The 26,643-nt window shown below is 42.7% G+C and overlaps 1 protein-coding gene across 1 annotated transcript in view; it reads left to right on the forward strand.

The window, feature by feature from the left end:
• LOC308297950 (phospholipid-transporting ATPase ABCA1-like) overlaps positions 1-26,643 on the forward strand; it is a gene marked incomplete at its 5' end in the record, with an annotated part of 237,041 nt that overhangs the window by 184,098 nt on the left and 26,300 nt on the right. Inside the window, 6 exon segments of the mRNA XM_080741514.1 lie at positions 3,347-3,409; positions 7,314-7,420; positions 12,254-12,395; positions 13,575-13,709; positions 16,857-16,960; positions 19,477-19,569. Of these exon segments, the coding sequence (XP_080597640.1) occupies positions 3,347-3,409; positions 7,314-7,420; positions 12,254-12,395; positions 13,575-13,709; positions 16,857-16,960; positions 19,477-19,569 (644 nt within the window).

A 26,643-nucleotide genomic window follows, 5' to 3' on the forward strand; every position in this document is an offset into this window, starting at 1 on the left:
GCTCATCAAGACTGGAACATGGCTGGCCCTTTCCCTTCTTTTTTAGGCCATAGAGAATGAGGGCATATTGTCTTGCACATGCTAAAGTCTCTGCTAGACTATCTGTCAAGCAAAAATTATCAGACCCTGAAGCTCATTTATGTGCTTCTCCAGCTTGTTGAAAGCTGTTGTTTTGCTTATTGTATCCAATCAATGCGTGCCATGCTGGAAGACTCTCACACAAAGCCACTCCCAATGTATTTGTAATATCAGACACAGGGACGTATCGTTGTCTATCCCATGACCAGCATGCATGACAATCAAAGCTGTTCCAAGGAGTTGTCGACTAACATATTAGATGAGCAACACAAGTACACCCATGTATATAAATTGGGTCAGGGTCTGAGAACCTTTGGCTTGACAGATAGTCTACCAGAGGCTTCGGCATGTTCAAGACAATATGCCCCCTCTCTCTCTCTATGGCCTAAAAAAGAAGGCAAAGGGCCAGCCGTGTTCCCGTCTTGATGAGCTCCTTTGTATTCTTGCATCAACGACAGCCATGCCAGTCTCACATCACTGAGGATACTTTTGAATGTTCAACAGGCTATGTACCAAACTGGTACAGTATATGGTGCCACAATCATGTCCCCAAACCCCTTCTGTGGAATCTAGTTGGGAAGGGTTGGATGCTAAAGGATGAGACTACATTACTACAGCCTGTCCTGTTCAAAAAATAGCCTGCAACAAGCAGTAAGAGACCTCACCCAACAGTCAAAGTAGTACGTGCCTCAATGTCTCTCTGTGGGATTGTGTTGCACATAATGTTACTCCTGTATTTACAGTGCATTGACTGTAAACTAAAATAAACAAGAAATTACACAATCCTTTTATACCAGCTTGTGCCTTGTGGACCAGCCTTGTGGAGCATTGTAGTGGCCCTTGGTTGAAATCCACTGGGAACTGAATTCCTTCTTACCTTTTATATTTTAATAATACTTACCATAATACCATATTTATTACTATAACATAAACAGTAAGACAGAATTCAATAAATCCATTGACCAGCCATTGGCCAATAGATACACAGCGGATTATGTCACAAAATCTCCTGCCAAAATTACGTCAGAATTTGGAAGATCATGGCTTTGTATCCATTGACCAGCTTTGCAAGCAAGCTGGTAAAAATTGGTCAGTCTCCATCATACTGCTCAAAATAGTTGTTGATGTGAAAATATTGAAAAAGAAATAAACAAAATAAATGAAAATGAGAAAAAGCAGCTGATTGATTATTTGGCATTACGAATGTCACACATATATACCTATACCTGATAACCATCCGTAGATTCTAAATGAATATGAAGTGTGTAGAGACATGGTATCAAATTGTAATCCCTGTTATTAAACAGTCATTGTGTTGTATTTGAGGCATTATTACAGTATTAATAGATAGAGGAACTCTGGAAAATAAAATAAAAACCCTGCTGCATAGCATAACAAACCTGCAACATATTATGACATATTCTTCTGGTTTCTTTTAGGTGTTGGTGTATTCCCTATAGACAATCTGTAAAAAATATTGTGTACATTCAACTAAGTAGTAAGTAGGGATGGAGCTTGTCCATTTGTATTGATAATGAGCACATTATCGATCCTGCTTGTTGACCCCTGCTTTTATCAAGCAGACTATTGAGTGTCTTCTAATATTTTGTGGGAAGATGTGAGATGACAAATTCTGAACAGAACTGGAATATTCTTTTTTATTGGCCAGTTGTTGTTACTGTGAGTTTGTCTATGAAGATGAGAATTGACAAAAGTAAAACATATTATCATTTAATATAATTAAAACAATCATTCATTAATGTGCAATAAGTGTTAAATGGCTATATATTATGAATAGTACTGTAACAATTTCTTGATCGCCTCTTGTCTTGATTATTTAAACTTGACGTCAAGAGTTACGGACCATCGATTTCATGAAGAGGACAAGTAAAAGTTATGAAAAAACATTGTCAGATGTTATAAACCATTATAGAAGATTTTACAGGATTACAGGGGAACATTTCCTTAAAAAATGTAATTTCCGCCTATAGAAAGTCCTTATATAAAAGCCTGCGGATTCAAAACAGAACCACATTTTTGCATTCTGATTGTTTTGGGATGTAGGGACACCTGTAGACCATCTGTGCAAGTATGAGGTAAAAACAACCAGCAGGTAGAAAATGACAAAGATTGACTTGGAACTCCATCTTTCAGGGTAGGCGTTTTTTTTGCCTATGTGGTGAGTACCTTCATGGATAAATTTAATTACTTTTGCAGTAAAAGTAAAACTACTGACCATCCATTTCATGAAGAGGACAAGTAAAAGTTATGAAAAAACCTTAACAGGGTTTGTACTACCCCTTATAGAAGATTATCACCATGATTACAGGGGGATTTTCCTTAGGAATGTCATTTCCGCCTATAGAAAGTCCTTATATAAAAGGCTGTTGATTCAAAACAGAACCACATTTTTGCATTCTGATTGTTTTTGGGATGTAGGGACACTACCTGTAGACCATCTGTGCAAGTATGAGGTAAAAACAACCAGCAGGTAGAAAATGACAAAGGTTTGACTTGGAACTCCATCTTTCAGGATAGGCGTTTTTTGCCTATGTGATGAGTCCCTTCATGGATCAATTTCACGACTTTTGCAGTAAAAGCAAAACTTGTGACAATTCATTTCATGAAGGGGACATCCTAAAGATATGAAAAAACCATGTCACATTTTGTTCTACCCCGGGTAGGGGTATGGTCAACTTCTGGCCCATTTTTTCCTCTACTATATCTCTCTATCAGTTGTGGCAGTGCTGTAAAGTAAAAGTACATTACCTCAAGTATTGTACTTGATTGTAGTTTTTTTTTCTTCACTGGAGTAGGCCTACTTCCAATGTTCAGTACTGCACTACATCACAGAGGCAAATATTGTACCTTACTACAATTATTTGAGAACTTACTAGAACTTTGTAGGTTTTGATTATTATTACAAAACATAAATTAACCACTTCAGCCCTATTTAAACTTTGGCTATTTGAGAATAGCCGATCTTTCTATTACATTTTTTTCACAAATATTTGTTGTACATGTTAGACACATGATAATTTTAAATATGACACTCGGTATAAACACACTCAGTACTTGAATTGCATTTTAACACCAATACTTTTGTACTTGCCCAAGTACATTTTGGATTCCGGACTTGTGCTTGTAACAGAGCACTTCTACATTGCAGTATTGATACTTTTACTTACTTCAGTAAAGAAATGTGAGCACTTTCCCCACCACTTGCCAACGGGGCTGGTTGATTATTTTCCTGCTCTGCTCCATGTAGGTTTATCCTGGAAAGAAGACCCCTGCTGTGGACAGGATATGTGTGGGCGTGCCGGCAGCAGAGGTGAGCTGTCAGAGCTGAAGACCTCCGGAAATGACCACGCATGCTGCACGCATGCACACGCACGCACGCACGCACGCACGCACGCACGCACGCACGCACGCACGCACGCACGCACGCACGCGCACGCACACACACACACACACACACACACACACACACACGGCACACTACATTAATGACCATGCATGCACGCGCACACACACACACACACACACTACATTACTGGCTGGTGCCAATACCACAACATTTTGTTATCCACTTTTGAAAATCGTCCAAAGCAAATAGACTGGAACGATTATTTGTTCATATCAGCAGTGAGTCTACAGTAAATCAAATATCACAATGTTTGACCAAAATATTTCGGTATTGTTTAGTGATGATAATATAAACCTTGTTTTTGACTTTGACAGTCAAAAGCGGTGGAAATAGACGATCTACAAGCTCATAGCTTGTGGATGCGTTTTGATCTATTTTTAAATAATAGGTGACTTAAACCAGTAAAAGACTAGGAAAATGGGAGCACAGGTCTCCGCCAGGCCGGGTTGCCTACCCATGGTAGGCTGGCTTCCTAGCCTGATTTTAGACTCTTCCTGGCTTCCTAGCCTGATTCGAGCGTGTGCGCGGCTGCGTGCGAGTGATCGCGACGCACGGTCGCGGTTAGCTCTGGTCCATATAGCTTTAGTGGAGTTCTCCCTAACGCTATGTTCGTCTACCTCCCAAATCCGGAAAGACCCGTTGTCTGGTCCGAAAATAACAAAAACTGTTTCGCCCCTCACCAAACCCAAGGTATCAGTGGACAGTTGAAAGCTTACTCTACTTAGTGGACGCGGGCTGAGGCCCCCCCACACGCTTAAAATACATTTCTAGGGCGAAATGAAAAATATTCCACCGGATGGAGACTCCATTTCTTCTAGTTTTTCACATTTGTCGTCGCCATCACGGTGCCAACTCACTACTGCCGCGCAGGTCAGAGGACCAAAATGCACCGCATTAACAGAGCATTAGTCTTGTTGGGTGTTATTCAGCTCTACGATGTTGGAAGTGCTGTTTCATAAAAACAGTTTTCACCCAGGAAAAGTGTCTCCGTCAGGTGGATAATGTTTTATTTTGCCCTAGAAATGTATTTTAAGCTGGTGGTGGGGGGCTCAGCCCGCGTCCACTAAGTAGAGTAAGCTTTCAACTGTCCACTGATACCTTTGGTTTGGTGAGGGGCGAAACAGTTTTTGTTATTTTCGGGTCTTTCCGGATTTGCCAAGGATTTGGGAGGTAGACGAACATAGCGCTAGGGAGAACTCCACTAACGCTATGGACCAGAGTGCGTGCGTGCGTGCGTGCGTGCGTGCGTGCGTGCGTGCGCAGTGACTGTTTCCACAGAACCGTGACCAGAAACATGTAATCAACATTAACAGCTTGGTAAAATCAGCGTGTGTGTGCCTGCCTGGTGTTTGAACTTCCTGAAATGTAATCGTTTTAACTGCTGCGCGGATTGGATATTCGTTAGACCCACCCCCACCCCCTGCGCTCGTTGGAGAAGCCGCAATGTCGGATCGATAAACTGACGATTCATTTACTCAACACCAGACCAGAGAAACAGTCCTCTCTGAGAGTGGGCAGGGTCTATGGGCTGGAACCAGGCTACTGGCTTCCCAAATGTTGGAAGCCAGCCATAACCAATCAGAATGGAATTTTTGATATTTGATATTGTACATCTTGATCACAGGGACAATGTGAAACGATCTACGTACATTTAGACCAAATCTATTGGAGCGGTAGTAAAAACTGGCCTAGCGGAGAGAACTTTTGACGTATCACAATAACATGATATGCACACGTCACATCATCATTCATCTACCGCATGCACACACACGCACACACTTACACGATACCCGGGGTTCTTCCATTTAAACACGATCTGAAACACTGACATGCACCTGTGCTCTGTGGTGCTCCGCACTGCTCCCCGACCATAATCCTACCTTCCCCTGTTTAACCAAAAGCCCAGTGTAAATGCCAGTGGAATAATGTGATTCACAGGACCCTGCTGATCACACACACACACACACACACACACACACACACACACACACACACACACACACACACACACACACACACACACACACACACACACCGCGTTTTCATGCATTATTTACGTCCAGCTTGATCCTCTGCCGTGCATTCACAAGCTCCGGCTCACAAACAGGTACGGATCAATGAATGGCAGGAATCAAATATTTATACGGAGAGCCAGAGCTTCCGTGGGCAGGTCACCTGACCACAGGCCTCTCCGTGGAGGCGACTTCCTGCAGAGTGCCCTCCAGGAGGAAGTGGATAAATCAAGCCAAGACATAAGGGAGAAGGAAGTCATTTCTGTTGTGACTTGTGATTTACAGAGGCGGCGTGTGCTGCTGAGATTGCTCTGTTGTTTGTAGTGCATGTTTGTTTGTGTGTGTGTGTGGGTGTGTGCCCGCGTGTGTGTGAGACGTGTGTATAATAGAGTATATCGTCGTTGTCGGGTGAAATAAAAACCTTGTATGTCCAAAACCGTTCGTTTTGCATTTATCATTTTAAAAATTATTCAAATTAGTGAAAACAGCCGATCTACAAGCACACAACGCCTCGCACTGCGAGGCGTTGTTTGCTTGTAGATCGGCTGTTTTCACTACTTTTGTGCAACGGCCTTGTATGATGAAGCAGGGCTTTGCTCATTTACAAATTTGAAACTTGGAGATACGATACTGTCTGCCCGACAGTGACGATATAGGTGTCCTTGTGTACAAAGTTGTCTGTCAGTTGTTGTTAGGCGTCGACTGCCATGGCAAAACACTGAAACAATATTGTAAAGCTCAATAGACAATACACATCTGTGCAAAGTGCAAACTGTGATCCCTTTAAATCGGTGCTTCAGATTCAAAAACATGTTCATGTCAAGGAACCCCGAATTGATAGGTGTCGGGCTGCCATAAGAGACGTTGGATTAGATTTAGTACAGAATTCTACAACTGTCTATGCTGTACAGTAGCTGCCGCCTGCCGGGGAGATATATCAGTCGAAAGAGTCAAACTGAACAGTTATTTTCATGCTCTCTTCTAGCCAGTAGAAATAATAGTGAAATTAAACCAATTTTTCTGGGGACCCCCTGGAAACCCCTTCGAGGACCCCAATCTTTCTGGTGTTTTCTTGGTACAGCACAAGTTAATGTATAGAGAGGAACTACAGCACGCTAGCCTGGTTTCCAGCCCATAGACCCCGCACACTCTCAGAGTGGACTGTTTCTCTGGTCTGGAGCTGAGTAAATGAATCGGCAGTTTAGCAGCGAAAGATTGCCGCTGCTCCAATGAGCGTGGGGTGGGTCTAACGAATATCCAATCAGCGCAGCAGTTGAAACGATTCAAACGAAGTTCACACACCAGGCAGGCAGACACACACGCGCGCGCTGATCTCACCAAGCTGTTAATGTTGATTACATGTTTCTGGTCTTTCTGGTCGCAGTTCTGTGTGGAAGCAGTCACTGGCACAGACAGACTCACACACACGCCGCGACCGTGCGTCGCGATCACTCGCGCGCGGAAGCGCGTGTACACGCTCGCACAAAAGTCCCTCCTCCAGAAATCGTTCAGAATAGGGCACAGTTTCAGACTAAAGCGTGAGCCGAGTCTGAAATCAGGCTAACAGCACGCCACACACAGCTCCATAAACTCTGCTAAATGCTTACGTTGTAATTGTAAAAAAAAGTAAGACTTGCAGACCAATTAAAAGTGCCATTATGTGTAACAAAGCTCCCGAGATCCCTTCGCTATAATCACTGTGTTCCTATCGAGAAAAAAAAAAGCTTGTGTTTGCAGTGGGAGAACTTGTCTTCTGTTCTGTTCCTAATGAGGATTCCCCGTGGTCTCCTCCATAGTGTTTTGGCTTGCTTGGAATCAATGGGGCCGGGAAAACCACCACCTTCAAGATGCTGACAGGAGACATCCCGGTCTCCGGTGGCGAGGCCTTCCTAAATGGATACAGGTGAGCACGCTAACTTTCCCCACAGCAGCCCGGGCAAAACCACCCATCATAATTAGCCACCCAAGATGGCTGGTCACATGAGGATAGAGCCCGGGGAATTTTATTTATTTATTTATTTGGTCTCACTCGGCTTTCTCAGCAACTCTTGTACCCTCGTGTCAGTGGTTTCTGATTCTCTCTTTATTTTTATTTTCTCAGGCAGGGTCTCTATCTCTCTCTCGCTTTCTGTTTCCTCGTGTTATTTATTCCGCTTTCCCCCCCCTGCCTTTTTCAACTTTGTTTCTCTCATGTTCCCTCTCAGAAATTCCACATTTCTTTTATAAGAAATTCTTTTGGAGCTTTTCTGCCTTCATCCTATAGGTATAGTAGTGGACAGGAAAACAGGGGAAGAGAGATATCGGGAGAGACATGCAGTAAAGATCGAAGGCCAGTGGTCTGGTATACAGTCCGGTATACAATTCCACATTTCTGAGAGGGAAACTTTTCATAACCGTGTTACTTTACTTTTTTAGGAAAAAAAAATAAAAAAAATAGCATGCATCTTTTAGAATGCCTACTTGCGAAACTCAAGTAGGCATTGGCGCATGTCCATGGCGTGCTGCTGTTTGTTTTGAGTCACATTTGCTATAGTTATTCAGTCATACCGCTGTTAATTGGCTTTGTGTTCAACAAAGAGATGGAGCTGAGCAGAGCAACGCCTAACAACAGCGCTGCTAATTTTGATTAATATGGCCAGCAGAGATCAAAGGAAACATCTCTGACACCTTTAGGGGAAAGAGAAACAGAGAATTAAGCCAGAAAAACAGATAGAATACGCCCACTCTAATGTTTTCAGCTCATTACTTGATGGTGTACAAAGAACAGAGGAAATTATCCTAAGATGACGATCGAACAAAAGGAAAGGATTTTGTTTTCCCTTCACACTTTTCATCCTTGAATACGACGGCTTGAAAAGATCAGAAATTGAGTATCATAGGTGCAAGGCCTTGTGTGCTTGTAGATCAGCTATTTTTCACTAGTTTAAATCGTTTTTAAAATGATAAATACAAAACGAGCGGTTTTGGACATACAAGGTTTCCACCCGACAACAATGATATGTACTGTGCATACAGTAGCTCCTGCTAACAGTTAACAGTCTCAATCTCTGACCGCAGCAGAGTCTGTTTTTGTCAGACTCGGACATTAACCTGCCTATCAGTGTTAAGCTGACATGAGTGACAATGCAAAGCTCTTTTTAACAGATGGACCGTTCTATAACAGGTTAACAAAGAATGCTTCCTATTCCTATTCCTTTATCTAGCGGTGTGGCTGTTGCTCTCTAGTCTGCTTTCACAGATCATTTGTTTTATCTTTTGTTACCTTGGGTGCAACAATAAACATTTGTTGGATTTTCTACTTCTATCATTCATGTTTAATACAAAAATATATATTTACTGTATGTGCTAATCACAGGTTAATTTATCTTCAAATAAAACCACAACGTTAAGGATAACCAGGAAAGAAGAGGAAGCTGTTATAGTAGTTTTTGTGATATCTTGTCTGGGACCAAAGTGTTTGGTTCCTTCAACTCGCTTATCTTATCTTCCTGTAAATGAATGTGACATGACTGTTCTTTCTTTTTTCTTGATTCCCTTTGCAAAATATGGCAAAATATATTGGATTCTGGAAATATAGCGCTTATCCACAATTTATCGTTGTATTTTCACTTCATATTGTCTGCAAAGATTGTGCATTGTGTTAGTTCAGCCAGGCTGTGTAGTCAAACACTCCTACGGTAGTTACAGTATCTATATGACAGATACTCAGCTCATGGCTCAACGAGCAACTTACATCACCTGACAACTCAGCTGATTCATGCAGCAATTACTGTCATTCTCACAAGACAGTCTTTTTTAAATGACAGCCTCCTACTACTCTTTCTGCATCCTGACCCTGCGCTCACACTAGCACTGACTTTGTCAGTACATGTCACCAAGTCACTGTGTTGCTGTCGCCAAGACCTTATTGAGCTGTCGCTTGCAGCCAGCTTGTGGGAGTAGGCTTTTGAGGAAGTAGGAACGTACTTTTGAGTGGAGCGGAGTGCTGAAGATTGATGGCCACTTGTCTGGAAGGGAACTATGGCTCAACTATTTAGTGCAACCAAAAATAGTCCCTGATAACATTTTAAGTGAGAAATAGGCCATGTAGTTACTCAATGTTGATTCATTTCACATTCTCAACGATTTTCTTTTAAAGTGTGTTAACAATATATTATAGGGTAGTCCACGATGTTACTAGCTGTCAAAGTACATTGCATGTTGACTATATACAGTATACACTGTGTATATAGTCCCATCAATCAGAAAATGATTGAGCCAATCAGTGCGCTTCACTGTTCAGTTGAAACGCAGTCACTGATTGGCCCGGTTGTGTTCTGATTTCTCATACTCTCTCCCTATCCTGTGTGAAGTCCAGACTGATACCATGGAGGAACGTGAGGGTGAATCCACGTTCAGTCTGGCTAATGCCAGGCGAGCATTACAGCAGAATAATGTGCTAAAATAAATGTTCACCAGACAAACAAAAAACAATCACACATGAACAAGGCTGACACAGAACCACTTGCATTTTTTACTAGGGAGAGAGTTCTCATGCGTTATGCAGTCTGATTGCAGTTGGCACAAAGGAAGGTTGTTCTAGTATGCGGAAGGGTGAGCCTCTGGCTGAAGGTGCCCACCCTCTTCTGCAGCTCCGCCATAGAGTGGATGGGTGGGGTTCAGCCATTCACCCATCTTGACACAGGGGAGATAGGTGGGGAGGTTGCAACATTGGTTGTGCTGGGAATATGAGCTGGAAGGCTAAGGGGAGGATTTATCTAGAGTCCAGTATCAAACCTGTTGAAAAACTGATTTAATTCAATTTATCCTGGCTACCCTCCACTGATCGTCTGGTGGATTGCTTGTGGGCGGACATGTTCTCAAAACCTTTCCACACCTCCTGCATGTCTTTCCCTTACCTTCCTCTTGTAATAGCGCTCTCAGTGAGCCAGAGCAAGTTCACGTTAAAAGCCCAGCAGAACAAGCAGCTACAGAAGATGGGGCCTCCGGCAGTTGTATGGACATTGCCCTTTGCCATCACCGAAGCCAAGCTTCAGTAGACTTTCTAAAATGCAAAGTTCCCCCGTCTTCATTTTTCTCGAAAAAGACACAGAGGTTTCCCTCATTTGCAGTGTCGTCGAGATACATCACATATCGTCGTTGTCGGATGGAAACCTTGTACAGTATGTCCAAAACCATTTGTTTTGTATTTTTCATTTTAAAAATGATTTAAAATAGTGAAAATAGCTGATCTACAAGCACCCGGGTGCTTGTAGATCGGCTATTTTCACTAGTCTTGTTTCACTAGTCTTGTGCCTACACTTTACGAAAAAACATGTCCAAAACCATTTGTTTTGTATTTTTCATTTTAAAAATTATTTAAAATAGTGAAAATAGCTGATCTACAAGCACCCGGTGCTTGTAGATCGGCTATTTTCACTAGTCTTGTTTCACTAGTCTTGTGCCTACACTTTACGAAAAAACATACACATTTGAAACTTGGAGATACGAGGTTTCTGCCCGACAGTTACGATATGCACTCCTAACCCTTTGCATCCGTTGCTGTTGTGGCGGTATGGCTCAACTACCAATATAACCTACTGTCTCTGTGGAGACTGTGACAGTCAGACGGCTGCTCTGTATGCTGCTTTGCTGCTCAGGGTGTTTTATCCAAGAGTACACAAGGCATGGTATGGTGCTGGGTCACAGCACGCATGCCCTGTCGCTGTCCATCTGCGGTGGTGCTGAACCATTGAACAATTGATGCATGTAGAGTGACATGGGCTGTCCTTTCCTTGGTTTGACCATTGCAGTTGCTGTTAACTGTTCCTATTTAGGACAGCTAGTTCCAAAGTTTGTTAACAAGATTCTGGAACGTTTCACATTGAAAGAAGAGGAACTGTGTCCTGATATGTTGTCGCTGCTCATTTGCATAAAGTTAAGAAAAGTCAACTTTTTGTTCATGGTAATGGTGATGTACCACAGGTGTTGCAATGCAACACGTTGTGAGCATGTTGTTTTTACTTTTGCATGACACTCATACAATGAAGTATAAAATAAGCCATTTATTTATCCTACATATAATTTTAGAGATGAGGTCAGTCACTCAGTCACTCAGTCACAAAATGCATTATACTGCAGTGACCAATACAGCCCAGTAGAGGGCGGAATCATTCCACAACAAAAAGAAAAGAAAGGAGAGTTTGCAGCACATATATTCGAACGGGTAAGGTCTAGTATAAATAAAAACTATGATACAAACGATATATGGGGATATAAGGTTTCGTACTGACATAATGTGTTGATTGCATTCATTGTTTAAACTACCAGTAAGTGTTAACTTTATGAGTTACCTACTGCAATTGAACATAGGTTTGACATGATGTTTTGTATATCTTAACACATACTGTATGACATAACATCTCTTTTCTCTATTGAACTATTCACACATGTATCTTTATTTACTTTTGCATGACACTCATACAATGAAGTATAAAATAAGCCATTTATTTATATATATAAAACATATGATACAAATGATATATGGGGATATACGGTTTCGTACTGACATAATGTGTTGATTGCATTCATTGTTTAAACTAGCAATAATTGTGAACTTTGACGAGTTACCTACTGTAATTGAACATAGCTTTAACATAATGTTTAGTATATTTTGACACATACTCTATGACATAACTAACTTCTCCTTTCTCTATGGAACTATTCACACATCTCTATTGTAACCCACTCTTGACAGCATACGGACAGAGATGCGGTCTGTCCACCAGAACATGGGATACTGCCCCCAGTTCGACGCCATCAATGATCTGCTCACCGGGAAGGAGCACCTGGAGTTCTACGCCAGGTTACGAGGGGTGCCGGAGAAAGAGGTTGCCATGGTAACCGTAACGTCTAAGTCTTCTGTTCTTTTACTGACTCTGGGCTATAGTTGAAAACACTGCGCTTTAATACGTACTTTGTGATAGACGAACGCAAATTAGATTTGCCATGTCGTTACTGGATTAGCTAAAGGCCAAGATACTTCATTGTTCCACCTTATCTTGGTAAGTACAACATGATGAAAACAAAGAGATTTGCTGTCTTAATTGGGCTATCAGAACGAGCAAAGATGATAAAAATATGAACATTAACACATACTGTATTATGTAATATAAACTTTTTCGCAATATTTTTCAACTAAAGAATGCATGTAGATGCCTCAAAGTTCAGCAGCAGAAGCCATGCAATACATTGGCCTGTATGAATAATGGCGGATGGTGGGAGAGTAGAAGCCACTGGGTTACGGCTCTACATTATTCACCAGGCCCTGTGGTGACCCCCCGCCACCCCCGGCCCCGTCAGTAACACAAACATCAAAAGTGAAAGTGCATGGCGCCAACCATAGGCCTCAGACCTGGTGCCAGGGCTTTGATCTCATAGCTAAAGCATCTGGGGCAACCCGGCTGCATGCCGCTAGCACCACTCTCCTGGCTGCAATCCATGCCCATGTGTCGTTTCGGTGGCCATTTTTGAGCCATATTGTTCACAGATGTTCTCCAATTTGTGCCAATTCTCCGAGTTATCAGTAAACAAATATGTCAATGACATGTACAAATGTGTGCGAGGAACAAAGGGCTGCGGTTTTCTTTTTGGGGGGGTTGGCTAAATGTGATATTTTTCACATCCTTGGAGATGTTTGTTCTGGACACAGAGAGACACAGCGAACCCCATGCTCCGCCACAGCAGCTTTTCATGATCATCTAAAACTCGATTTATACTTTGGCATACAATGGTGTCGTGTGCCAAAAAAAGACAATCTATAAGCTCACAACCCGGAGCATCTCCGATGCCTTGTGAACTTATAGATCTGTTGTTTTTGGTCCACGACGTGCCGTCGAGAGCATACATTAGATAATACAGTGATGCCAAATGTCTTTGCTTGTCCTCGAAACACACATAGCTTGAATACAATCATTCCTTGGGGATGCTGTCCCACCTGTCCTCCATCATCTAAATGCCAGCATTGTTCTCAGCATCTCTGTTGGTCAGCTTGTGCGTGTTGTGTTTCTTTCCCTAAGGTGGCTGAGTGGGGGATCCAGAAGCTGGGACTGGTCAAATACTCCAGCAAGCCAGCAGGGACCTACAGCGGCGGGAACAAACGCAAGCTGTCTACAGCAATGGCCCTGATTGGCTGTCCTCCTGTCATCTTCCTGGTGGGATGACATTTATTTTCGCTTTATAGATACTGAAAACTTTATTGCAACCCTCAACTATACTGTTATTGTAAAATACACCAGGATGTTTTAACTTTTAGTAGGTATTTGAAAAAGAAAAAAGAAAGCAAGACGCCATTTTCTTTCCATGGGCACTGTAAAGAACATTTGAATGTGCATACATTTTTGGTAACATAATTATTAAGAACATTCTTCCCAAGGGATTACAAGTAAATTGGTTGTAGATTAGAAGGGGAGGTGTATTTCAGGGGTTGCCCCACTGGTCATATTGCGATTCATTTTTCAGGAGGGACCCAATCTCTTTTGAAAATGTAAAGCAGCCGTGTTTGCAGGCATTAAAGCGTGATTCATCTTAAAGCTGGAGCTCCACGTCCTGCAGCAGAACTCTGAGGCACTTTCTCACAGGCCCAGGATGGAAGATTAATGAAGGCATGACTCGGAATGCATTGCATCACATGTTTACAATAGAGTGCAGTTTAATGAGCATTACAAAGCTGTGCTCATGTTAGTGGAGGGAACAATTTGTGGGCCTAAACCACTTAAACCCTATACCTACAGTATTTGACTGGGTTCCCCCATGGCTCTATAATTGCTCCTCTATACTTGGTCCCGTCTTTTTTCCCTCTACACCAACATTTCTTCGCCAAATACAGCCCCTCTGTGAGCTTGTAAATCGGCTATTTTACCACAATGCTCGTGGTCGAAGTGGTTAAGTCACGCTAGCGATGTGTCATAACGAGGAACATCTTGAGTGACCTAATTTGACCAATAGAATAACACGCCTGTTTGCTCAGCCCACATGTGAAGAAACTATTTAATTCTCGGGCCACCATGAAGGTGTTGTTGTTAGCCCCTAAATTGTACATTATTTAATTTCATAATCCACTGTCAGAGGCAATTACATTTTCATTTAAAGAACAGCCTTCCCAGTCATGTCTTCATTGGCTTGCTTGGCTTGGTATATATGCAATGAACACACACACACACACACACACACACACACACACACACACACACACACACACACACACACACACACACACACACACACACACACACACCTGCCTCTCGCTGGTTCTCACCAGCCGTCACGCTGAGGCACTGGCGTAATGCGGTGTCAGTTTCAGTGTCACTTTCCAGTGTGTGCACTTGCCTAGGGAGTCCTGGCAGCCTTGAGGCAGTGTCACATACTGTAGGCTCTCTGCACAGGGACACGCTGGGCATGTCGACGAAGACGAAGCTCCCCCTCCCCCCCCTCCCCGTGGGAGTTGCTGCGTTCTGCCGGTGGGCATGAAGCACATGTCTGGAAACAACACAGGCAATGGACTGAGTCCTGTCACTCTCTAATCGGGCATGGGCAGTTCCTGAGGAAACCCAAACGGCCTGTCAACGACACTGTCTGCCCCCCCCCCCCCGTGCGTGCGTCTGTGAGTGATATATGTGACTGAGGCTAGAGGTATGGTCCACAACTCGACCGTTGTGGACCAGTAGGAATACCAGAATATAGTACTTGTCCGACCTTATTCCATCCATCTTTCCATCTTTCATTCCCCTCCTAGATAAACTTTATTTTGCCGTGCTACTCCTCCCATAGTTTTGGTGGCACACACTTGGGCCATAAGTCAAACGGCCGGCTTCGTCGGGAATTGATTCCTTGCATTTTGCTAAGAGATATACAGTTTAATTTATATAAATGTATTTGTGAATTAATTTTCTCCATTGACTTTAATTAAAAATGTAACTTTATGGTAACAAATATGGAGATGAGGATGACTGACATCATAGATGTCTGACATCATAGACCACAGTATGTCCATATATGGGCATTCCAAGATATGTGATTAATATTGATGATATCAGGGATCTCCATATATGGGTATAAAAGGGACAAGGATGGAATGGTTAGGGACAAGGACTGACCGATACAGAGATATTTGCAAGTGTGACTGGCGTCACGGCAACCACACTTGCAATTTCCATTTGCATCTTTCTAGTTTGATTTTTGTTTTGTCTGAATTTCTTTTTTTTGCCACATTTTAACAGACATTTTAGAGCCATTAAATGGTTAAATGTGTGTGGCAAAGTAGGATTGCTGTGGCAAAGTAGTTTTTCTGTGAGTTTTGGGGGTGGAGATTACCTTACAGTACATGCAGGGTCAACATATATATATAGGCCTGTGTGTGTGTGTGTGTGTGTGTGTGTGTGTGTGTGTGTGTGTGTGTGTGTGTGTGTGTGTGTGTGTGTGTGTGTGTGTGTGTGTGTGTGTGTGTGTGTGTGTGTGTGTGTGTGTGTGTGTGTGTGTGTGTGTGTGTGTGTGTGTGTATATATATATATACATACAGGCACATGCACACATAGACATGAGAGGGGGTTTGAACCCCTGCACTTTTATCCATCTGTAAAAATTGCCCTCTCCAGACCATGAATGCAGTTGTGTTTTCACTTTGGTGCCCTCTCTCCATGCCATACCTGAAGGCAGCATTCAAGAGAATTGCCTTGTCCAAACTCTACTGAACTTGAATGCAGCATCTTATGTTGAAAGAATTGACCTCTCTGTGTAGAAATCCATGCCGTTACGCCACATCTCCAGTATTGACTTGATTATGCTTAGTTCAGTGTATCACGCACCGAAAAATAGCCGACCTCCAAGCTCAGCTTGGAGGTCTGCTATTTTCGATATTTTCACCAAAAGGCCCTTTTAGAAATGTCAGCCCCTGCCTCTCTAACATTCTCTGCACGTATGTATACATACAGTATGTATACATATTTGGACATTCATATTCTTTAGATCAGTGGAGCTCAACGTGCATTCTCTCTCTCTCCCACTTCACCCCCGTGCTGCTGTCTGAATATACAGCTGCTTATTGTGTGTTGTCCTCGGTGGTCTCTGTTACGGGCTGTCTGTGCACACCCATGAGTATTGGGAGTTGAGGGTGATTCGCACACAACAAGACAGCTAAACTTTGGATGATAGAATATGCTGCAAATAAAAGCTGACGTGCACATAATAGAGTCCGCCGCGAAAGTCTCGAGAACACAACCGCACGCAATGTCGATCTGTTGTTCCGCGCCGGGGCTTGAATTGCATGTCAAAAGTTGATCGTGAGGTTTGCACTGCGATTGCAGGATGAACCGACCACAGGGATGGACCCCAAGGCGCGGCGTTTCCTCTGGGACTGCATCCTGAGCGTCATCAAAGAGGGACGTTCTGTCATCCTGACCTCACACAGGTGACTGTTATGACTGATTTATATGCCGCCGCACGACGGCGTTCCCGATCTACAAGCTCACAGCGTGTGTCACGTTGCGATCAGTGGCGGGAGAAGTACTCAAACGTTTGATTTAAGTAAACGTATCAATGCTGCAATATGGAAATACTCTGTTACAAGCAAAAGTCTGGAATTCAAAATGTACTTGAGTAAAAGTATGAAAGTATTGGTATCAAAGTGTACTTAAAGTAACAAAAGTAAAAGTACAGATCTACAAGCTCACAACGCGCCGCGATGCGACACGCTGTGAGCTTGTAGATTGTCTATTTTCAAATAGCCGAGGTATATAGGTATAAAGTGCTTAATGTTTGTTTTGTAATATTATAATTTATATCTGCAAAGTAACTAATACGTTTTTTTTAATTGGAAAGGAGTAAAAGTACAGTATTTGGATCAGAGATGTAGTGGAGTAGAAGTAAAAGTATTGGAAATTGGATATACTCAAGTAAAGTACAAATACCTCAAAATTGTACTTATGTACAGTACTTAAATAAATGTACGTAGTTATTTACACAAGTGGTTCTCAACCTTTTCAGGCCGCGACCGCCAAAATAATCATATTTTAACTGGGGACCGCCACCCTGACGAGCACTAAGAGTTGAGGCATTACATTTTGTATAACACGGTGTTCTATTGTGAAAATAGCAGATCAACATGCTCACAACGCCTCGCTTTGCGAGGCGTTCTGAGCATGTAGATCGGCTATTTTCACAATTTCTGCCTCTAATATTTGACAATTTGGCAAATGTTTAATTTGTAATTTTAGTGGTATTAAATCAGTACCCTCTATACACTTTTTTACAACTTTATTTTGGTTTGTTTACTGTTGAGTGAGAAAACAGTGTTGCACATTAAGTTAATCATCTGGGGACCCCCCAAAATAACTTTACGACCCACAGGTTGAGAACCACTGCTTTACACCACTGGTTGCGATACATTGTGAGCTTGTAGATCTGCTGTTCGATGTGGGACACCGTTGCACCACACACATTCTTTGACGGATGCTTCACACAGTAATGCCTGATTTATACTTGGTTGTGAATTGGTTTGGTAAAATAGCAGAACTTCAAAGCTCACAACACGTTGCACTGTGATGCGCTATGAGCTGTGAGCATAAATCATCCTTAAAAGTGACAGGTCTTTTGAATTGTCATATGGATGGTGCAGCCAACCAGTTAGAGAATAATTTAGTGTCAAGAATGAAATTCTTCTTATTGGTAAATGGTGCATTTCTATAACACCTTTATCCAACCCGTATCATTGTGATTTTCTTTTCCTTTGAAGAGGGGAATACAGATTTAACCACATGAACCCTAGCATCCCTGGGCATGTCATAAAAAGGCAAAAATAGATGATCTTCAAGCGTAGATGACAATGGTTACGTTGCGATCTGTTGTGAGCTTGTAAATTGCATGTTTTCGGCAAAGAGATTTGGTGTAGATGGGAAAAAGGTCAATTGAAGTATATAGGGTTTAAGCGGTTAATATTCATGTGATGTAACTTTGCTTCACAAACTTGCTTGTTTATTAACTTTGAAATTAATAGTATTCATTCCGCTTGTTTTCCAAATGGCTGGGGGTTTCAAATCTGTTGGGCTCATGGCAGCGGGTGTGAATAATCTCTTGCTGGTTTGCGTTGGAAAATATTATCCTCGTAACATGTGTTCCCCTCGCGAAAAAAACAAAAAAAACAAATGACGTTTCTCGTTGTCTTCAGTGGCGCGGCTGAGTTGCATCCATGCGTCCATGGCGACCAGGTGGCTGTTTGTCAAGTAGCAGATTCACCAGGTTTTACAAAGTCATAATCCTAATAGCGCCATTTCTCAGCAAAGCTTCACAGATTTTGCCTTGGCAAAAACATAAGAATGCCTTGTGCTCCATCCTTATGCAGAATGAAAGAATAAATACCAAGAACAGATGTTCCCCTTCCCATCCTTTTCTCTAATGACCGTATTTGTCCTCCACTAGTTTTCAGGTGTCAGAGGTATTCTATGAGAAGGGGCTTCTCTCTGCACACTCGAATCAGTGCAAAGGATGCTTTGCCCTGATGAAGGACGTCTGACTCAAAGCGTGATATCTATTATTAAAGAAACGTTAATAATGAAGTATGCTTTGTTCTCTAGCTTTATACCGGGCCCAAATATATATGCTTTGATGCCGATACTTTTGAAATGTGAGTACTTCTTCCACCGCTGGCTCTATGGGATGTTGTAAAGTACAACATCCTCACCAGACCTTGGCAAGCATATATAAGCTCATCTCTCCCGTCAGGCAGCCAGTTCCGTTGAAACATCTAAAAGAGATTCTTAACGATCAATATTGGGCCTATACAAGAGCAAGACCAGATTCAATCAGGATTCCTACCCTTGTACATCCCAAGAACACAAAGTTACCTTTCCTTCTCAAAAAGGAAAGACGCAAGCTCAATGTTATGTCTGTTCAACGAAACACAAGAATGTCTCTTTCTCTCTTTGGCAGCATGGAGGAGTGTGAAGCGCTGTGCACGCGCATGGCCATCATGGTAAATGGACGCTTCAAGTGCCTAGGGAGCATCCAGCACCTTAAGAACAGGTGAGGCTACTTGTTCTACTACAAAGCACCACTGGACCCAGACGTAATGAGGTAGAAATGAGTAGAGCGGAATCTTAAGAGCCGCTTGAATTGAGATTAATGGAACCGAAATCGACGAAAAGCATCAACCTCTCTCTCTCTCTTTCTCTGTCGCTCTCTCTTTCAGTCTCTTTCTCTCTCTTACTCTCTTTTTCTATCTCTCATTCTCGCACACTCACTTGCGATCTCAGATTTCTTTTCTCCACAAAGGTTTTTTATTCATTTGACACAAATCATCCCCATGGTTACCATGCTGAACTTTGAAGGAGCGTGTTGGGGATATACAAAGTAGATGAAAAATAACCGTTTGATATTCCTAAGGTATATTGAGTACAAGCAAATCCACCTCCAACGCAGAGTGTTTTATTTTGTTGTAGTTTATTCAAAATCCCTGGCTATCCTCTGCATACAGTAAGAAGGTTTACTTTAAACTGTTCAGCGACCAAGAGGGAAATCTCGCTGCATCCAGCCCTTTCCAAAAACCTGTGACACGATGCCTGGGAATCCAGTTCTGTTCACCAGCGTAACCACATGAACCTAGCGTCCCTAATTCTGCCCATGTCATAATAGGCAAACATTCGGTAAAATTGATCTACAAGCTCACAACACGTCACAAGCAATGCAATTTGTTGTGAGCTTATAGGCTAAAGTGATTTCAAGAAAAGGAGAGGACCAAGTAGCCTACACATTCCGCTGGTGCTGGGAGACCCTGGTCAACAAAGAATGTATTGTTTTGAGGCCCTGATATAGCCTAGTTCCAGACCCTGAATCGCTAGCCACACCCCTTTAAATTTTTTGTTTTGGCGATTCAGGGGTCTAGAAGTGCTCTCATTGAAGAGTCCTCCCTCGGTTGAAAATCCGTACGGCGAATCAGCGTCGTGAATCAGTGTCTTGTGATCAGTGTGGGTGGGGGTTTCCCAGAACTCATGTGTGTTTCCAAGTACACCAACGCTGCCGCCGTACCGTACCGCGCATCGCGTCGCGATAAAATGCGGTAAATTGCGGTAAAATGTGATCGTATCGATCTCGCTATGAAACACCAGTAGCAGGTATGTTATGTTGTGTTTGATTACTAGTTCGTAGTGCTCCTATTCTGACTGTTTCTTTGGTTAGCAAGTAGCACTAGCAAGCAACAGGCTAGCCACTAGCCAGCCACACTATGTCATGTGTTGGTCGGTGAACCAATCGCTGAAGACTGCCTCTTTTTGGCAACGCCCATCCCTGCAATCGCCTTGGGGGAAACCACTTTCAGACTGAATAATGAAGTGAAACGAAATGTCAATTCAGGCTGAGTGTCAGGCTAGCCCTGGTACACATATCTCTTTGTATCAATATCAACAAGCAACACAATAACAAACTACATTTTCAATGTTGACTTCACTTTTCTATCATCAGAGTCATGGTAATGTTCTAAAATTGCATTACTGAAATTCTTTGATAAATACATTCCATTTGAATTAGTGCTTTTACCCTGTGCCTCATTTTGCTTGTTGATATATCGTCGTTGTCGGGTGGCCGCCGCACAACGGTAGTGAAAACAGCAGATCTACAAGCACACAACACCTCGCACCCGGCTGTTTTCACTAGCTTAAATCATTTTTAAAATGATAAATGCAAAACGAACGGTTTTGGACATACAAGGTTTTCACCCGACAACGACGATATGTTAGTTAATGCAGTATGTTGTCTGTTGATGTTGAAGAAAAAGTTGATACGCAGGCCTTATGTGCTTCATATTGTATATCCCATCTGAATCAGCCTTTGAAATGCTCAAGTAGTGGGACGCTAAGCTAAAGTTAACACTTTTTGTTAGAGATGTTACCGATCAATCGGCAATGGATCGGATCGGGCCGATCAAAGCGTGATCGGCGATAATCGGTGGTTTAGATCAAAAGGTAAATTCACCGATCTGATCGGATCGGTGCATCCGATCAACCAGCCGTTCAGTATGCCCACTTGAGGCCATTTTGGGGTATTGATTTCCACAGTGTTGAAGAAATAATTAGTTACTGCTATGATAATAAATACATAGTAATGCTGGTAAATAAATATAAGGCAAATATATAAATGAATTCATGAGTGAATGAATGAATTAAAGTTAAAACATTAACATTTAGAAAATATAAATAATATGTAAATAATAACTTGATCGGATCGGTGATTGATCGGTATCGGGTGATCAAACTTTTGTGATCGGTGCTCGGTGATCGGTTCCAAAAAACCTGATCGGACCATCCCTACTTTTTGTGTTATTGTCCTCGCAGTGACATTGATTTTTACGTCAGAGATCAATATGAGGTCAGCCGCACTGACAGTCAGCTTTTGACTGCGAGTCTGTGGGTTATAGGCCTCTGTGCTGGACCACAGCAATATAAAGAATGGCACAAAAAGATCAACTTTAGTTCATTGTGTGAAATATGTTACCTCTCTCTCTCTCTCTCTCTGTCTCTTTCTCTCTCTCAGGGGCGTCAATTGGGTATGGCAGGGGTATGCAGCTGCCATACCCTGGGTCCAGTGGGGAAAATAAAAGTTACTTAGGAATATAAATCCATGAATGTATCTTTGTCTATCTGTGCTGGTTATTATGTTGTTAAATTACAGTAAAATAACTACAAATGCAACATTTTACAAAATGGTCACTTTAACAAGGTATTATAATTATATTCTCCACACTTTTATTCTCCCCACCTTGACAAAATGGTATATTCCCAGGTTCCGTAGGTCAGCTGCACAGGTGCAATGCATTATTGTTAATTGTGGCACGTTTACTAACATGCCACAATTGAAGGGGGGCTAAAATATACTTTTTAAAATGAATGTATCATGCCTGTTGCAAGACATCAGCCATGTTGCCATACCTTAGCTTTTTCTGAACTGACGCCACTGCTCTCTCTCTCTCTCTCTCTCTCTCTCTCTCTCTCTCTCTCTCTCTCTCTCTCTCTCTCTCTCTCTCTGTCTCATAAACTCTGCCTCCAACATCTCTTTTCTTGACTCACACCCCTAATAGCCTTTGTACATGGCTGTTAATACAGTTTGTCAGGTCTCCATCTAACCCCCCCATCTCCCCTGACCTTAACTCTTGGCACCTGGCTGTGCTCTCTGATATGTGCCTGACATTTTCCAGACCAGTCCCTTATGCCATCGAGCCCCCCGGCAGGTACATTAGCGGGCGAGTCCAATCCATTACGTTAGGTACAGTCTGGTGACATTATTACGGCTCTATCGCGTGAGATCGCATGGGGAAGGACACTGCACACACGCACAGGCGCCACACACCCACGTGCACGCTCCACAACACACACACACACACACACACACACACACACACACACACACACACACACACACACACACACACACACACACACACACACACACACAGGGGCGTCACAATGGAGGGGGGGGGAAGTGGGACTGAGTTACCAGGGCCCAAGGTGGAGGGGCCTATTTTATGCTTTAACTATTGGAAAAATAGCAGATATACAGTACAAGCTCACAGCGCGGCACCGAGTGCCTCGCTGCGAGCTTGTAGATCTGCTATTTTTGAAAAGTCGTGAAAATGTGTGCAAATCTTTGAATATTTTAAGCGAACATTTGTAATTCAAATTTTGATTCTGGGTGTCCCTGGAACTAAATATTTTGAGAGGGGGGTCCGTGGCCAAATAAATATCATTTTGGGGGTCCTTCACATGAAAAAGTTTGAGCACCACTGCCATAGAAACATTATTATTATTATATATATATATTTTTTTCTTTTTCAAAAAGCTTTAGAAAGAAGACCTCAAAGACACACATTTTCAAGATTTTTCAAAAATTGCAGATCTACAAGCTTGCAGCACGTGTTAGGGTTAGTTAGTTAAAGCACAAAATAATGCGTAATAATAACGTTCCCAGTCTAAATGGAGAACATTCATGGGGGGCCCACAGTGAATCCTTAAGTACCCAGGGCCCAGAATGTGGTGCGACACCCCTGTACACACACACACACACACACACACACACACACACACACACACACACACACACACACACACACACACACACACACACACACACACACACACACACACACACGTTGAGCGGCATAAAGGCAGGGAAGGGGGGCAATCTGGGCGTGGAGAGAACGATCAATACACCTGGGATGAGGGGGGGAGCAGTCCATTTTTCAAGTCGAGCAGGGGAGAACAGGGTATGGTTTGAAAACAGCAAGGAAGAGGGCAGCAGAGTCAAGGGTATTTCCCGTCAAGAGCGCTAATGTCATATCATTGGCGAGGCTCTTAAATAGCTGCGGGGGTGAGAGTAGGTAGACAGATAGGGAACATGATGTGAGCGGGAGGGAGAAGAGGAGGGAGAGATAGTAGTGACCTGGGTGAGAGATTGACCTGGGAAAGAGACGGGGAGAGAGAGAGAGAGAGAGAGATGCGCCAAACCCTCCCTCCCAGATGTTAGGGTAATTGACAGTTCCTCCGTGTCAATTACATCCTGTCCACAGGGGGACGAGCAGGGCCACGTAAATAATGTATGAACCTGGACTAGGGATGGGACGATACGCGATATTATCGTTTATCGTGATAAACAAAAACACTCACGATAATCGTATCGTGGAGATTCATTTATTTATAATTTATCGTGATGTCGTCCTCCGTCATGCACTGGGATCAATTCACCTTTTATTTGCCGAACTGCACATCCGGCACTACTTAAACCCTTGTAGGTACTTGTAATACGTACTTGATACGTTTGCTTTCACTCTCTAAGAAATCTCCAAAAAATAGCCGAGCTACAAGCTCACAACGCGTCGCAACGCAATTTGTTGGCAAATGTTCCGCCCCAGGATAATGGATTTTGATTATCGCGATAATATCGTATAACGCGATTTCTTTTCTCACAATAATCGTGATATGACATTTTCATATCGTCCCATCCCTAACCTGGACGAAACTATGCATTAGGTAAGAGCCATGCAGGGACTGGGTGTGTGTGTGTGTGTGTGTGTGTGTGTGGGGGGGGGGGTTTAACATATGTCCTACTTTAACTCAACATGTAATCAGGTAAAGGGTATCACCCACTTCGATAGATAGGAAGAGAGAGGAAGCAATATAAGCCCGTCCTGATTTTTGTCTTTTCTTTTCTTGTCTTTCTCTTTTTTCTTCTTTTTTGAGGGGGGAGGGGTCCTAATTTTAGATCTCGCATGGACAATTTGCATGGTATTGAAATGCTATCGCTCGGTTCTTGCTACGCGGTGGATAATTTCTAATTAAGCGCCGCTATCTCGTCAGCGCTCTGTGTAATTAATGTTTCATGAGGTGTGGGGCCCTGTTAATGACTGAAAAGGCAATTAAGAACTGTCTTCGCTGTTTTCGTTTCCCCTCGCTATCCCACCATGTGTTTGTGTAACCATGTACCCCCCACATACGATATACAGGGGTGGCTCTTGAAAACCCACATCACCCGGGTCCGCACTGCAGAACTGATGCTACCCACGGAGCAATTACTGTAGAGGTGATTAACCACATGACCCCTAACATCCCTACTCATATTAGACAAACAAGAGTGAAACTAGGTTAACATTTAGCAAAACTAAATACTGTAGCAGTAGTTGAACTGAACAGTGGTTCTCAACCTTTTCAGGCCGCAACCCCCAAAATAATTCGATTTTAACTGACGAGCACTAAGAGTTGAGGTATTAAATTTCATATAACACGGTTCTATTGCGAAAATAGCAGATCTGCATGCTCACATGTGAGCATGTAGATCGTCTATTTTCACAATTTCTGCCTTTTGACAATTTGGCCAATGTTTAATTTGTTATGTTAGAGCCATTAAAAAGTCCATAAAATGTCACTTTAGAAATGTGCAGATACCCTCTATACACTTAAACTTGATGTTGGTTTGTTTACTGTTGAGTGAGAAAACAATGTTGTACATTAAGTTAATCGTCTGGGGACCCCCCAAAATAATTTGGGGACCCCTCTGGGGGTCCCGACACACAGGTTGAGAACCACTGATCCACTGATCTAGAAGCTCATAACGCGTCGCAGCGAGAAAAAGAAGGGACCAAGCATAGACCCCTTGGGGACCCCAGTCAGCGGAGTATATAGGGTTAAAGGGGATCATAAGTAATTGAAAATAATGTTTTGGATCTAAAAATCACCCGCAGTGCAGGCTATTTTAGACGAAACTGCAGTTTGAAACCACAGTTTATAATGTAAATGTAATATTTTAATATTATTCTACCTGATCAGCGTTGACTCTCTGAGGACGCCCGATAAAGACCACACCTGTTGATCTTAATAACAGTACAGATTGTGGTTGTGCCAGGCAGCTCTCGCGTGTGAATGTGTGGAACTGTACAGGAGTTCAACAAACCTAAGAGATAGGATCATTTTTGATTTCAGGTATAATATAACTCTATAGACACAGGTCCCACCCCTTCTCCCTTGTGATTGGTCGAAAGTCCGGTATAAATAAAGAACATGAAGCCTGCAAGTTTATTAAGCACCTGTTCATGCAAATGGCCAGGTACTATGGCGAGGGAGCGGCCCGCACAGCGCCTTTACACACAATCTGTTAATGATTTGGAGATGGGAAGGGTTCTGTCAAGCAGCGGGGGTTGGCAGGTACAGTGGTGTTACAGTATGCCGCTGTCGTTTGGTGGTCATGGTGGTCTTGTTTTCATTTGCTTTCTTTTTCTTGGCTAGCCGTCTATAAAAGAGTCTGTTCTCTGGAGCTAATCTCGCAAACCACTTGAGTTGACAGTAGTTCACACAGTAGACCACTGTAGTTCACAGTAGGCCACAAATGTATACTTTTTGAGCAGTGCTCCTGGAAGGAGCTACGCTCCAACATCTGGCTTTGTCCGGGTTCGTGGGACGCAAAGCTTGGCCTACAGTACATTTGGCCTACATCTTTGCAAAAGCGCCCAAAGATTGTTGTACACCCAGGGTCACATCACGGGATGCTTAACAAAATTAACTCATAAATTGCACCGCTCACTTCACACTAGGTGTGATTTATTTTATTTTATTATAATGT

Source organism: Nannobrachium achirus, assembly GCF_963921795.1.
Source record: "Nannobrachium achirus genome assembly, chromosome: 14".
Lineage (NCBI taxonomy): Eukaryota > Metazoa > Chordata > Actinopteri > Myctophiformes > Myctophidae > Nannobrachium > Nannobrachium achirus.